The sequence below is a fragment of the Dendropsophus ebraccatus genome, chromosome 15, assembly GCF_027789765.1.
Source record: "Dendropsophus ebraccatus isolate aDenEbr1 chromosome 15, aDenEbr1.pat, whole genome shotgun sequence".
Taxonomy (NCBI): domain Eukaryota; kingdom Metazoa; phylum Chordata; class Amphibia; order Anura; family Hylidae; genus Dendropsophus; species Dendropsophus ebraccatus.
The window spans coordinates 2,514,874-2,529,406 of record NC_091468.1 but is presented as its reverse complement, the minus strand read 5'-3'; the positions used below and the strand labels follow the sequence as shown (position 1 = coordinate 2,529,406).

Below are 14,533 nucleotides of genomic sequence, written 5' to 3'. Positions count from 1 at the left end.
CTAAGTCGGGGCCTAGTGTTAGCCGGTATAAAATGGCTAACACTAACCCCCTATTATTACCCCAGTACCCAATGCCACCAGGGGTACTGGGAAGAGCCGGGTGCCAGTGGTCCCGGAGCGTCAAAATTGGCGCTCCTGGACCGGGCGGCAGCAGGCTGGTAAGATTTAGGCTGGGGAGGGCCTAAACCAATGGCTCTTCCCACCCTGGTGTTACCAGGCTGCTGTCGTTTGGTTTTTAACCCGGCTGGTTATAAAAATAGGGGGGACCCTATGCTTTTTTTTTTTTAATAAATAAATAATTAAAAAAAAACGCATAGGGTCCCCCCTATTTTTATAACCAGCCGGGTTAAAAACCAAACGACAGCAGCCTGGTAACACCAGGGTGGGAAGAGCCATTGGTTTAGGCCCTCCCCAGCCTAAATCTTACCAGCCTGCTGCCGCCCGGTCCAGGAGCGCCAATTTTGACGCTCTGGGACCACTGGCACCCGGCTCTTCCCAGTACCCCTGGTGGCATTGGGTACTGGGGTAATAATGGGGGGTTAGTGTTAGCCATTTTATACCGGCTAACACTAGGCCCCGACTTAGTAATGGATTCCGTCTATTAGACGGCTTCCACTACTAAGTCTATAAAGTAAAGAAATAAAGACAAGACACAAGTTAAACATTTTTTTATTCAAATAAAAACACCCCCACACCCCTCATTGACCATTTTATTAAAAAAAATTCAAAGAACAACCGCTGGTCATCGACGTAGTCCATGGAATCCGACGTAATCCCCAGGATACCGATATCTGAAAAACAAAAAGGGAGAAACACACAAAAAACACACAAACAGGAGCACAACACCCATCATTGTGAGCGGTGTTGTGCTCCTTACAGTATGCAGCATCTTTACAGATCGCTGCTTACAGTCTGGCCCCCAAGGGGTTAAGGGAGGACGTATTGCATCCCCCTTAACCCCTTGGGGGCCAGACTGATGTCAGACTGCACCCATCCCAGCAAGGAAGGAGTTAAGTGACCCCCCTTCCTTGCTGGGAGGGGTGCAGTGTCGGGGAGGGGGTGGGGAGAGCTCTATACTCACCATCCGATGTCCCGATGTGTCCTCTTCGCTGGTCCGCAGCACAATGAAGTCACTGTACTGCGGACCGGCTTATTATATGTGCGCTGAGCCGATCAGCCAATCAGCTGAGCGCACATATAATTCTAAATGTTTCTTCTAATAATGCTATTGTGATAACATAATTAGAAGAAACATTTGATGTTTTCATTAAAGTAAAGTGATGATTAGTACAGAAAGCTCTATTACCGGCAATATGAATTAACGGCTTATGGAGCTTCCTGTACTAATTAATATTTAATTAAGAAAACACATTTTCGTTTAAATAAATTCAGTTTCGTTGGTCAATAATTTAATTCTAACGAATCCATCATTGTGCAATTCAATATACTGTCAAAAAATAAATATATAGATAAATATACATTTATTTATATATCTATTTTTTTTAACAGTATATTTAACCCCTTGCCTCTAAAGCCTGTTTTGGCCTTAATGACCAGGCTCATTTTTCAAAATCTGACCTGTCTCACTTTATGCGCTTATAGCTCAGTGATGCTGTAACGTATGCTAGCGATTCTGAGATTGTTTTTTCGTCACATATGGCACTTTATATTAGTAGCAAAATGTGGTCACTACTTTGTGTATTTTTTGTGAAAAACATCAAAATATCATGAAAAATTTGAAAATTTTGCATTTTATGAACTTCTGAAATTCTCTGCTTCTAAAAAAGCAAGTCATAGCACATAAATTAGTTGCTAAATCACATTACCAATATGTCCTCTTTATTCTGGCATAATTTTGGAAACATATTTTACTTTTTTAGGGTGTTACTGGGCTTAGAAATTTATTAGCAAATTATCACATTTTGTGAAAATTTCCAAAACTGATTTTTTTTAGGGACCAGTTCTATTTTTAAATGGATTTAGAAGGCTTGTATACTGGAAACCCCCATAAGTGACCCCATTTTGGAAACTAGACACCTTAAAGAATTAATCTAGGGGTATAATGAGCATTTTAACCCTACAGGGGCTGGAGGAAAGTATTCACAATTAGGCCGTAAAAAAATCGAAAATTTAAATTTTCAAATAATATAAACGTTTAGATTAAAGTTTCTCATTTTTAAAAGGAACATGAGAAAAAAAGCATGCCAAAATTTGTAACGCAGGTTTTCCTGAATACAACGGTACCCCATATGTGGGCGTAAACCACTGTATGGGCACACAGCAGGGCTCAGAAGGAAGGGAGCGACAATTGGCTTTTTTAATGCAGATTTTGCTGAAGAAGTTTCTGAGCGCCAGGTGCGTTTGCAGAGCCCCTGTAGTGTCCGCAGACGAGAAACCCCCCATAAGTCACCCCATTTTCGAAACTACACCCCTCAAAGAATTCATCTTTGGGTAGGATGAGCACTTTGACCCCACAGGTATTAGAGGAAAGTATTCAGAATTAGACAGTAAAAAGGAAAAACACGAAATTTTCCAATAATATGTTTGTTTAGTTTGAAATTTCTCAATTTCACGAGGAACAAGAGAAAAAAAGTACCCCAAAATTTGTAACGCAGGTTCTCCTGAATACAACGGTACCCCATATGTGGGCGTAAACCACTGTATGGCCACACAGCTGGGCTCAGAACGGAAGGAGCGCCTATTAGCTTTTTCAATGCAGATTTTTCTGAAGAAGTTTCTGAGCGCCAGGTGCGTTTGCAGCTCCCCTGTAGTGTCCGCAGACGAGAAACCCCCCATAAGTCACCCCATTTTGGAAAGTACACCCCTCAAGGAATTCATCTTTGGGTGTGTTGACCATTTTGACCCCACAGGTATTAGAGGAAAGTATTCAAAATAAGACAGTAAAATTGAAAAACTAGAATTTTTCCAATAATATGTTCGTTTAGTTGGAAATTTCTCAATTTCACGAGGAACAGGGGAGAAGCTGCATGCCAAAATCTGTAACGCAGGTTCTCCTGAGTAGAATGGTACCCCATATGTGGGCATAAACCCCTGTATGGGCACACAGCGGGGCTCAGAAGGGAAGGAGCGCCAATTAGCATTTTCAGTGCAGATTTTTCCGAAGAAGTTTCTGAGCGCCAGGTGCGTTTGCAGCGCCCCTGTAGTGTCAGCAGAATAGAACCCCCCCAAAAGTCACCCCATTTAGGAAAGTACACCCCTCAAAGAATTCATCTTGGGGTGTGGTGACCATTTTGACCCCACAGGTATTAGAGGAAAGTATTTAAAAGTAGAGAGTAAAAAAGAAAAACTCAAATTTTTCCAATAATATGTTTGTTTAGTTTGAAATTTCTCAATTTCATGAGGAACAGGAGAGAAAATGTACCCAAAAATTTATAACGCAGGTTCTCGTGAGTAGAACGGTACCGCATATGTGGGTATAAACCACTGTATGGGCACACAGCAGGGATCAGAAGGAAGGGAGCGCCAATTAGCATTTTCAGTGCAGATTTTGCTGAAGAAGTTTCTGAGCGCCAGGTGCATTTTTTAGTGCACCTGTAGTGCCAGCGTAGTAAAATCTCGCCATAAGTCACCCCATTTTGGAAAGTACACCCCTCAAAGAATTTATCTTGGGGTGTGGTGACCATTTTGACCCCACAGGTATTAGAGGAAAGTATTCAAAAGTAGACAGTAAAAATGAAAAACTCGAATTTTTCCAGTAATATGTTCCTTTAGTTGGAAATTTCTAAATTTCACGAGGAACAGGAAAGAAAACGTACCCCAAAATCTGTAACGCAGGTTCTCCTGAGTAGAACAGTACCCCATATGTGGGCATAAACCACTGTATGGGCACACAGACGGGCTCAGAAGGCAAGGAGCGCCAATTTGCTGGAGCAAAACCGCAGCTAGAAACAGTTATTAGAATAGCGCAGTTACTAAAATACAATAAAAAAATTAGATTACAGGTAATGTGGGGTGGTTACGGGTAATCTGGAGGTGGTTACGGGTAATCTGGAGGTGGTTATGGGTAATCTGCGGTGGTTACAGACAATCTAGGGTGGTTACAGGTAACCTGCTGTGGTTACGGCCAACGTGGGTTGGTTACGGATAAACTGAAGTGCTTATATGTAATTTGGGTTGGTTACGGCAATCTGGAGGGGGTCTTTGGCAATTTGGGGTGGTTAGAGGCAACGTGCGGCCGTCAGTGGCAACATGCGGCCGTCAGTGGCAACGTGCGGCCGTCAGTGGCAACGTGCGGCCGTCAGTGGCAACGTGCGGCCGTCAGTGGCAACGTGCGGTGGTTACGTGTAATCTGGCGTGATTACGGGCAACCTGGGGCGATTAGGGGCAACGTGCAGTGGTTACGGGTAATCTGGTGTGATTACAGGCAACCTGGGGCGGTTAGGGGCAACGTGCGGTGGTTACGTGCAATCTGGCGTGATTACGGGCAACGTGCGGTGGTTACGGACAATGTGCGGTGGTTATCGGCAACGTGCGGTGGTTACGGGCAACATGCGGTGGTTAAGTGTAATCTGGCGTGATTATGGGCAACCTGGGGTGGTTACGGGTAATCTGTTGTGATTACATGCAACCTGGGGTGGTTAGAGGCAACGTGTGGTTGTTACAGGCAATCTGGCATGATTACGGGCAACGTGAGGTGGTTACGGGCAACGTGCGGTGGTTACGGGCAACGTGCGGTGGTTATGGGCAACGTGCGGTTGTTACGGGCAACGTGCGGTTGTTACGGGCAACGTGCGGTTGTTACGGGCAACATGCGGTGGTTATGGGCAATGTGCGGTTGTTACGGGCAATGTGCGGTGGTTAAGTGTAATCTGGCGTGATTACGGGCAACCTGGGGTGGTTACGGGTAATCTGTTGTGATTACATGCAACCTGGAGTGGTTAGGGGCAACGTGCGGTGGTTAGGGGCAACGTGTGGTTGTTACGGGCAATCTGGCATGATTACGGGCAACGTGCGGTGGTTACGGGCAACGTGCGGTGGTTACGGGCAATGTGCGGTGGTTACGGGCAACGTGCGGTGGTTACGGGCAACGTGCGGTGGTTACGGGCAACATGCGGTGGTTATGGGCAACGTGCGGTTGTTACGGGCAACGTGCGGTGGTTACGGGCAATGTGTGGTTGTTACGGGCAACGTGTGGTGGTTACGGGCAATGTGTGGTTGTTACAGGCAATGTGTGGTGGTTACGTGCAATCTGGCGTGATTTCGGCCAACCTGGGGCGGTTATGGGCAACGTGCGGTGGTTACGGGTAATCTGGGGGGGTTAGGGGTAATTTGGGAGTAAACTGCAATTATTACTATAATAAAAAGTGTGTGTGTTTTTTTTGTGTGTTTTTCACTTTTTGTACTTTATCCATTCATTTTCACTGTATTACTATGATTACTGTGATATTTTCTATCACAGTAATCATAGTTTAGTGACAGAGACCAAATTGGTCTCTGTCACTTTAAATTTTCAGAGCTGGATGCTTCTGGCGCACATGCGCACATCAGAAGCAGCCAGGACACCGAAGAGGAAGGAGCTCCAAGATCAGGTAACGTATAATGGGAAGGGCGGGTGACTGGGGGACGGGGGTGACTGGGGGGGCGACTTGGGGGGGGGCACGGTGACACTTTTTATCCCCTGTCACCAATGATTTATGGTGACAGGGGATAAAAAGTGCCGGCAGCACTAGGAACAGGCGATCGGCGGTATATAGTATATACCGCCGATCGCCTGTTCCGGGACCCCACAGGGGGGTCCCCGATCACTGCCCCATGCTCTCCGCTACCTCCGGTGGCGGAGAGCATGGGGCTTTGATCATTCTTTCATTTCCATCCCTGCGAACAAACATTGTTTATTCGCAGGGATGGGGGCGGCCATCTTGGATCTGATGGCCGCCCGGGGAGGGAGCGGGTTAGTGATTGGGGCACTAGGGGGGCTGATCTGGGGTCTGATTATTACATTTTCATCTCCCCCCCACCGTGAATCCACGGTGGGGGGAGATGAAAGCTGTCGGCGGCGCCGGTACCGGAGATTGCCGGTATAATGTTGATATCGGCGATCTCCGGTATCGGCGGCAGGGGAAGGGGGGCCAGGGGACACTGTGACAGTGGCGGCGGGAGGAGGCAACGTCCTGCAGCCTCCTCCCGCCGCCCGATCAGCGGCGAACACCACATCTCCCCCATAGACGCTGCGGTCGCATCGACCGCGGCGTTTATGGGGTTAACTGCCCGGGGGGAGCGCGGCTCCCCTCCGGGCAGAGGCAGCGGGAGGATGTGGTGTGATACTGCCTCCTCCCGCTGCCCGATCTCACTTACGGGCTGCGGGGGGAGGCAGGAACAACATGACGTTTGGGGAACGTCATGTTGCATTAAGTACCTACTTTACATGACGTTCCCCAAACGTCATTTTGCGGCAAGGGGTTAATAGCAAAATGATGGATTCGTTAGAAATAAATTATTGATCAACGAAAGTGTCTTGATTACAAAGAAAATGTGTTTGATTAATTTAATATATTAACTATTAGAGGCATCGGCATTCGGCATCATTGCCGGCTATTTTTGAAGTACTCCGTACGGACCACCTGTCAATCCTCGGCCGCATGTTCAGCCGCAAACAATGGTCTTGTTCATTTTTTACGGGTCCGTTTACGATAGGGCCGTAGATTCAGAGATAGTGTGCACTGTGCAGCCGCATATCCTATACTTCCCAGCATACACACGAACCATCAAAAATACCGCCGCACAATTACAGCCGCACATACAGCCGCACTCTTACAACGTGTGAACCGAGCCCAAAAGTGTATTTGAGGGGCCTGTATGTTAGAAAGCCCCACAAAGCACCCCATTTCAGAAACTGCACCCCCCACACTCTGCAAAAGCACATCCAGAAAGTGTTTTAACCCTTTAGGGGAGTCACAGAAATAAAAGCCAAGTGTGTAAGAAATTTGAAAATTTTAATTTTCTGTGCAGAGATTTTATTGTAATCCAATATTTTTCATAATTATAAACCTATTACCAGAGAAATGCACCCCAATAATTATTGCCCCGTTTCTGCAGTTTATAGAAATACCCCATATGTGGCCCTATTGCGCTATTTGACGCAACCACAAGCCTCAGATATAAGGGAGCGCCTAGTGCATTTCAATGGCTCCGTTATTTTTGGTCATTTTTGACTGTACCACTTCAGGTTGGCAGAGGCTCTGGGGTGCCAAAACCTAAAAAACACCACTAAAGGGACACCATTTAGAAAACTACACCCCTCAAGTAATGTAACAAGGGGTGTGGTGAGGATGTGGACCCCACAGGTGCTTCACAGATTTTCCAAACAATATGGCGTGAAAAAAGAAAAATTTATTTTTTACACTAAAACGTTGTTCTAGCCTTCAATTTTTTATTTTCTTAAAGGGATAAGAGGCAAAAAAAGACACAAAATGTGTAGCGCAGTTTCTCCCGAGTACGGAAATACCCCACATGTGGCGATAAAGTGCCAAGCGGGCGCAGGACGAGCCTCCAAAGGGATGGAGCGCCAATTGGCTTTTGGAAGCTGAATTTCACTGGAAAGGATTTCAAGGGTCATGTCGCATTTACAGAGCCCTCGTGCCGCCAAGACACTGGAAACCCCCCACAAGTGACCCCATTCTGGAAACTACACCCCTCAAGGAATCTAACAAGGGGGGCAGTGAGCATATGGGCCCCACTGGTGACGGGCACAAATGTGGAACAATGTGACGTAAAAGTAAAAAATTTCATTTTTTCACTTTCATGGCACAAATGTGCCCGTCATCAAGGGGTCCATATCCTCACTGCACCCCTTGTTAGATTCCTTGAGGGGTGTAGTTTCCAGAATGGGGTCACGAGGGCTCTGTAAATGCGACATGGCGTTCATCATCCATTCTAGCCAAATCCAACCTCCAAAATCCAAATGGCGCTCCTTCCCTTCGGAGGCTTGCCCTGCGCCCACATGGCGCTTTATGTCCACATGTGGGGTATTTACGGACTCGGGGAAATTGATCTACACATTTTGTGTGTTTTTTTCTCTTTTAACCGCTTGTGAAAATGATAAATTCAAGGCTAAACCAACATTATAGTGTAAAAAATGTAATATTTCATTTTCACGCCACATTGTTCCACATTTGTGCCCGTCACCAGTGGGGTCCATATGCTCACTACATCCCTTGTTACATTCCCTGAGGGGTGTAGTTTCCATAATGGGGTCACTTGTGGGGGGTTTCAACTGTCTTGGCAACACAGGGGCCTTTTGAATGCAACACGGCCCCTCGAAATCCATTCCATCCAAATCCAGCCTTCAAAAACCAAATGGCGCTCCTTCCCTTCGGAGGCTTACCCTGCACCCGCATGGCGCTTTATGTCCACATGTGGGGTATTTCCGTACTCAGGGGAAATTGCTCTACACATTAAATGTTTTTTTTTATCTTTTAGCCCCTTGTGAAAATGAAAAAATCATGACAAGATGAATGATTTAGAGTAAAAACTTTACAAAAATCTGACGCCGAAAACACCCTGGGGGCCATCTTTATACGGGGATTGGTATATGGGGTATGTAGTGGTGTAGTCTCAAACTTTATTCAATGTAGTGTGGTGTAATGTAGTGTTTTTTACGTGTTTTTTTTACAGTAAGTATAAAAAAAAAACCTACGCCAACAAAGGAGTTGCTGATAAATGCCGCACTTATGTGCGGCACTTATCAGCAGACCGTGGCAGTAGAATATAGAAAAAAAACACCCTACGCCAAAAAGGAGGAGTTGCTGATTAGCAGCGCACTTTCGTGCAATGCTGATCAACACTCAGCGGCGATAGGGGGCGGAAAATAGAAAAAAAAAAAAAACTTTTTCTACATTCTGAACATCCCTGTAGCTGCTGATAAGTGTATTACACATATCAGCCGCTAGAGGGCAGCAGAGCGCAAAATCCGGAAAATGACGAGGCTGGAGCAGAAAATAACCGAAAGACGACGACGGGGACCGCCGGAAAGACCCGAAGACGCGCCGGAAAGACGGAGGACGCCGCGAACCCGGAAGACGCCGATCAGGACCCCGGGACAGGTGAGTAATGTACAAATACCTGCTCTAGACCCCTCCGCTACCTAGCTGAGGGGTCCAGGGAAGGTATTTATTATTTTGTGGGACTCTGATCGCCGTGCCACCGGCCCGATCGCCGTGAACGGACGGCCGGCCGTTCACGGCGATCGGGCCGGTGGCACGGTGACCACCATTACTTTTTACAGTAATGGCGGTCAGTGCCGTCCTCGGACAGCACCGACCACCATTTTTTTCCGGGTCATCGAGTCACCGATGACCCGGAAAGGTTCCGATCGCCGCTATTGGCTGATCTGAATTGATCAGCCTATAGCGGCGATAGTAAGCACGGGGGGTGTTAACCACCCCCCGTGCCGAGAAGCTATGATGGCCTGCTATGATTTATAGCAGGCCATCTTCCCCAACCGCTGTGTGTGAACACGCAGCGATCGGGGAAACATCGGGCGTAAATTTACGCCCTGATGCGCCAAGTACCAGGGCGCGAGGGCGTAAGTTTACGCCCGATGACGTTAAGGGGTTAAATAACATTGTTTTCCCCTTTGTGTTCGGTCAATTCCTCTACAGTAGGAGGGTAGGATACTCAGACACCTACAGTGCATGGAATACAGTAGATGTACATTAATGTACAAGGTTACAATATACACACAGCTGTGATGTCACTTCCACATTTATCGCATCATTTACCTTCCCAGAGTGACCTCATTTGTACTGGACGTGTTCTGTAATATAGCGTCCATAATGACTGGCTGCAGAGCGCTCTGTGTACATAGGAGATCGCTGACAGGACAGGCACATAGCCGGCCCCACGCACATGGACGCTCAGCTTAGCCGGGGGTTCATGTGGCCAGAATGGGGAGGGGGCTGTGAGGCCATCATGGGACAGTCCGGAGGCTTCCACTATTAAGAAGATGAAGAAACTGAGCAGACCCTAATACATAAGTCATACTCACCCCACACTAGCACTGCACAGCCACCATGTGAACACCTCCTGCCCCCACTTATTACCACCCTTTCCTGGTTGCTTAGCCTGTCGCTGGCTGCAGGGGTCGCCCACCATTGTGATTGGCTGAGCGGGCAGTTCAATTGTAGACAGTACAGGGACCAGGAGGTGTAGGAACAGCAGCTCTGGAGGATCTGGGTAGGTGAGTATAATTTACTTATTATTATGTCCACGAACAATCCCTTTAAGAACAAAATGACAGTAGCTTCCAGACACTGCCTTATTGCCCCTGTGTGCTGGGCAATGACTGCAGACTATTACACCCCCTACTATTAATGGTAAAATAAAATCAAACAAGTAGAACTTTATTTATACACAGAATAATTGCCAAAGTTCCTTAGTGGAATCTGCATCCAGTTTATTTGTTTTTTACAGAGAGTCATGTGACCTAACGGCTTACTCTCTGTGTCATGTGATCGCCCACAAAGCACTGCTCTCTGGTATACGGCCATAAGCACGATTCTCAACATAGAATGAAGAAGCATGGGATCATTATATAGCAGGGCAATATACAATGGGCATGATGGGAGTTGTAGTGTTGCCACAGGTTGGGGGAGGATGGACGTCTGATCTCGTCGGCTGTAATCTTACCATTCTGAAGGCTTGAGTCGCTTTTGATTCCACAATTCGCAAAACCTCCCGCAGCTCTTTGATTCCCTTTAAAATATTTCTGCAAAATAAAAAATAAAACCAACAGAAACTATAATAAATGCTGGAGAAGTAGCCAGAGTATAATATACAAAGCACGACTAACGCCCAGACAAACAATGGGGGTGCAGGTACAGTACTATGGGGGTGCCCGCAGCGGTCACTACAGGTACAATACAAGATATACTATGGGGGTGCCTGCAGCAGTCACTACAGCTACAATACAAGATATACTATGGGGGTGCCCGCAGCGGTCACTACAGCTACAATACAAGATATACTATGGGGGTGCCCACAGCGGTCACTACAGCTACAATACAAGATATACTATGGGGGTGCCCGCAGCGGTAACTACAGCTACAATACAAGATATACTATGGGGGTGCCCGCAGCGGTCACTACAGCTACAATACAAGATATACTATGGGGGTGCCCACAGCGGTCACTACAGCTACAATACAAGATATACTATGGGGGTGCCCACAGCAGTCACTACAGCTACAATACAAGATATACTATGGGGGTGCCCGCAGCAGTCACTACAGCTACAATACAAGATATACTATGGGGGTGCCCGCAGCGGTCACTACAGGTACAATACAAGATATACTATGGGGGTGCCCGCAGCGGTCACTACAGCTACAATACAAGATATACTATGGGGGTGCCCGCAGCGGTCACTACAGGTACAATACAAGATATACTATGGGGGTGCCCACAGCGGTCACTACCGCTACAATACAAGATATACTATGGGGGTGCCCACAGCCGTCACTACAGGTACAATACAAGATATACTATGGGGGTGCCCACAGCGGTCACTACAGCTACAATACAAGATATACTATGGGGGTGCCCACAGCGGTCACTACAGCTACAATACAAGATATACTATGGGGGTGCCCACAGCAGTCACTACAGCTACAATACAAGATATACTATGGGGGTGCCCACAGCAGTCACTACAGGTACAATACAAGATATACTATGGGGGTGCCCGCAGCGGTCACTACAGCTACAATACAAGATATACTATGGGGGTGCCCGCAGCAGTCACTACAGGTACAATACAAGATATACTATGGGGGTGCCCGCAGCGGTCACTACAGGTACAATACAAGATATACTATGGGGGTGCCCGCAGCGGTCACTACAGCTACAATACAAGATATACTATGGGGGTGCCCGCAGCAGTCACTACAGGTACAATACAAGATATACTATGGGGGTGCCCACAGCGGTCACTACCGCTACAATACAAGATATACTATGGGGGTGCCCACAGCGGTCACTACCGCTACAATACAAGATATACTATGGGGGTGCCCGCAGCGGTAACTACAGCTACAATACAAGATATACTATGGGGGTGCCCACAGCAGTCACTACAGCTACAAGTTATACTATGGGGGTGCCCACAGCGGTCACTACAGCTACAATACAAGATATACTATGGGGGTGCCCGCAGCAGTCACTACAGGTACAATACAAGATATACTATGGGGGTGCCCACAGCGGTCACTACCGCTACAATACAAGATATACTATGGGGGTGCCCACAGCGGTCACTACCGCTACAATACAAGATATACTATGGGGGTGCCCGCAGCGGTAACTACAGCTACAATACAAGATATACTATGGGGGTGCCCACAGCAGTCACTACAGCTACAAGTTATACTATGGGGGTGCCCACAGCGGTCACTACAGCTACAATACAAGATATACTATGGGGGTGCCCACAGCGGTCACTACAGCTACAATACAAGATATACTATGGGGGTGCCCGCAGCGGTAACTACAGCTACAATACAAGATATACTATGGGGGTGCCCACAGCAGTCACTACAGCTACAAGTTATACTATGGGGGTGCCCACAGCGGTCACTACAGCTACAATACAAGATATACTATGGGGGTGCCCACAGCGGTCACTACAGGTACAATACAAGATATACTATGGGGGTGCCCGCAGCAGTCACTACAGGTACAATACAAGATATACTATGGGGGTGCCCGCAGCGGTCACTACAGCTACAATACAAGATATACTATGGGGGTGCCCGCAGCGGTCACTACAGCTACAATACAAGACATACTATGGGGGTGCCCGCAGCGGTCACTACAGCTACAATACAAGATATACTATGGGGGTGCCCACAGCGGTCACTACCGCTACAATACAAGATATACTATGGGGGTGCCCACAGCGGTCACTACCGCTACAATACAAGATATACTATGGGGGTGCCCGCAGCGGTCACTACTGCTACAATACAAGACAAGATATACTATGGGGGTGCCCGCAGCGGTCACTACAGCTACAATACAAGATATACTATGGGGGTGCCCACAGCAGTCACTACAGCTACAATACAAGATATACTATGGGGGTGCCCGCAGCAGTCACTACAGGTACAATACAAGATATACTATGGGGGTGCCCACAGCGGTCACTACCGCTACAATACAAGATATACTATGGGGGTGCCCACAGCGGTCACTACCGCTACAATACAAGATATACTATGGGGGTGCCCGCAGCGGTAACTACAGCTACAATACAAGATATACTATGGGGGTGCCCACAGCAGTCACTACAGCTACAAGTTATACTATGGGGGTGCCCACAGCGGTCACTACAGCTACAATACAAGATATACTATGGGGGTGCCCACAGCGGTCACTACAGCTACAATACAAGATATACTATGGGGGTGCCCGCAGCGGTAACTACAGCTACAATACAAGATATACTATGGGGGTGCCCACAGCAGTCACTACAGCTACAAGTTATACTATGGGGGTGCCCACAGCGGTCACTACAGCTACAATACAAGATATACTATGGGGGTGCCCACAGCGGTCACTACAGGTACAATACAAGATATACTATGGGGGTGCCCGCAGCAGTCACTACAGGTACAATACAAGATATACTATGGGGGTGCCCGCAGCGGTCACTACAGCTACAATACAAGATATACTATGGGGGTGCCCGCAGCGGTCACTACAGCTACAATACAAGACATACTATGGGGGTGCCCGCAGCGGTCACTACAGCTACAATACAAGATATACTATGGGGGTGCCCACAGCGGTCACTACCGCTACAATACAAGATATACTATGGGGGTGCCCACAGCGGTCACTACCGCTACAATACAAGATATACTATGGGGGTGCCCGCAGCGGTCACTACCGCTACAATACAAGACAAGATATACTATGGGGGTGCCCGCAGCGGTCACTACAGCTACAATACAATACAAGATATACTATGGGGGTGCCCACAGCAGTCACTACAGCTACAATACAAAATATACTATGGGGGTGCCCACAGCAGTCACTACAGCTACAATACAAGACATACTATGGGGGTGCCCACAGCAGTCACTACAGCTACAATACAAGACATACTATGGGGGTGCCCGCATAGAGTCCATATACAATGCTCAATGTGCTTGACGCCCCTTGATAAAGCGACCTGTACGCGAAACGTGCGTCGGGGTTATTGGCGCCAGACACACGATGGGTAAGCATCTCGTATGTTCATTTCATATAATTGTGGGATTAGTTGGATAGTGTACTTCGTAATCCTGCGAGGCTGTGTGGATACACTGCATGGTTACATACATTGACTTTCTTTGATGTTTACATAATATAGTGGTATATTCCAACATTTTGTAAGATCGAGGTGTCTTGGCTGTCATTTACTACTGGATTCCGTTGGCACTAAAAAAGATTTTTTATGTGATTTTTAATTGTATCAAATAAAATTGTGATATTTAAACTTTAGCTTTGTTGTGGTGTAATTATGTATAATACA

At 47.1% G+C, this 14,533-nt stretch overlaps 1 protein-coding gene across 2 annotated transcripts in view; it reads right to left on the bottom strand.

Moving 5' to 3' along the window:
* The window catches only part of TTC7A (tetratricopeptide repeat domain 7A), a 314,521-nt gene that overhangs the window by 233,676 nt on the left and 66,312 nt on the right, over positions 1 to 14,533 (bottom strand). For both annotated transcript variants that reach the window (XM_069954611.1, XM_069954612.1), the window contains exon 6: positions 10,648 to 10,726. In XM_069954611.1, the coding sequence (XP_069810712.1) occupies positions 10,648 to 10,726 (79 nt within the window). The remainder of the gene's footprint in view (positions 1 to 10,647; positions 10,727 to 14,533) is intronic.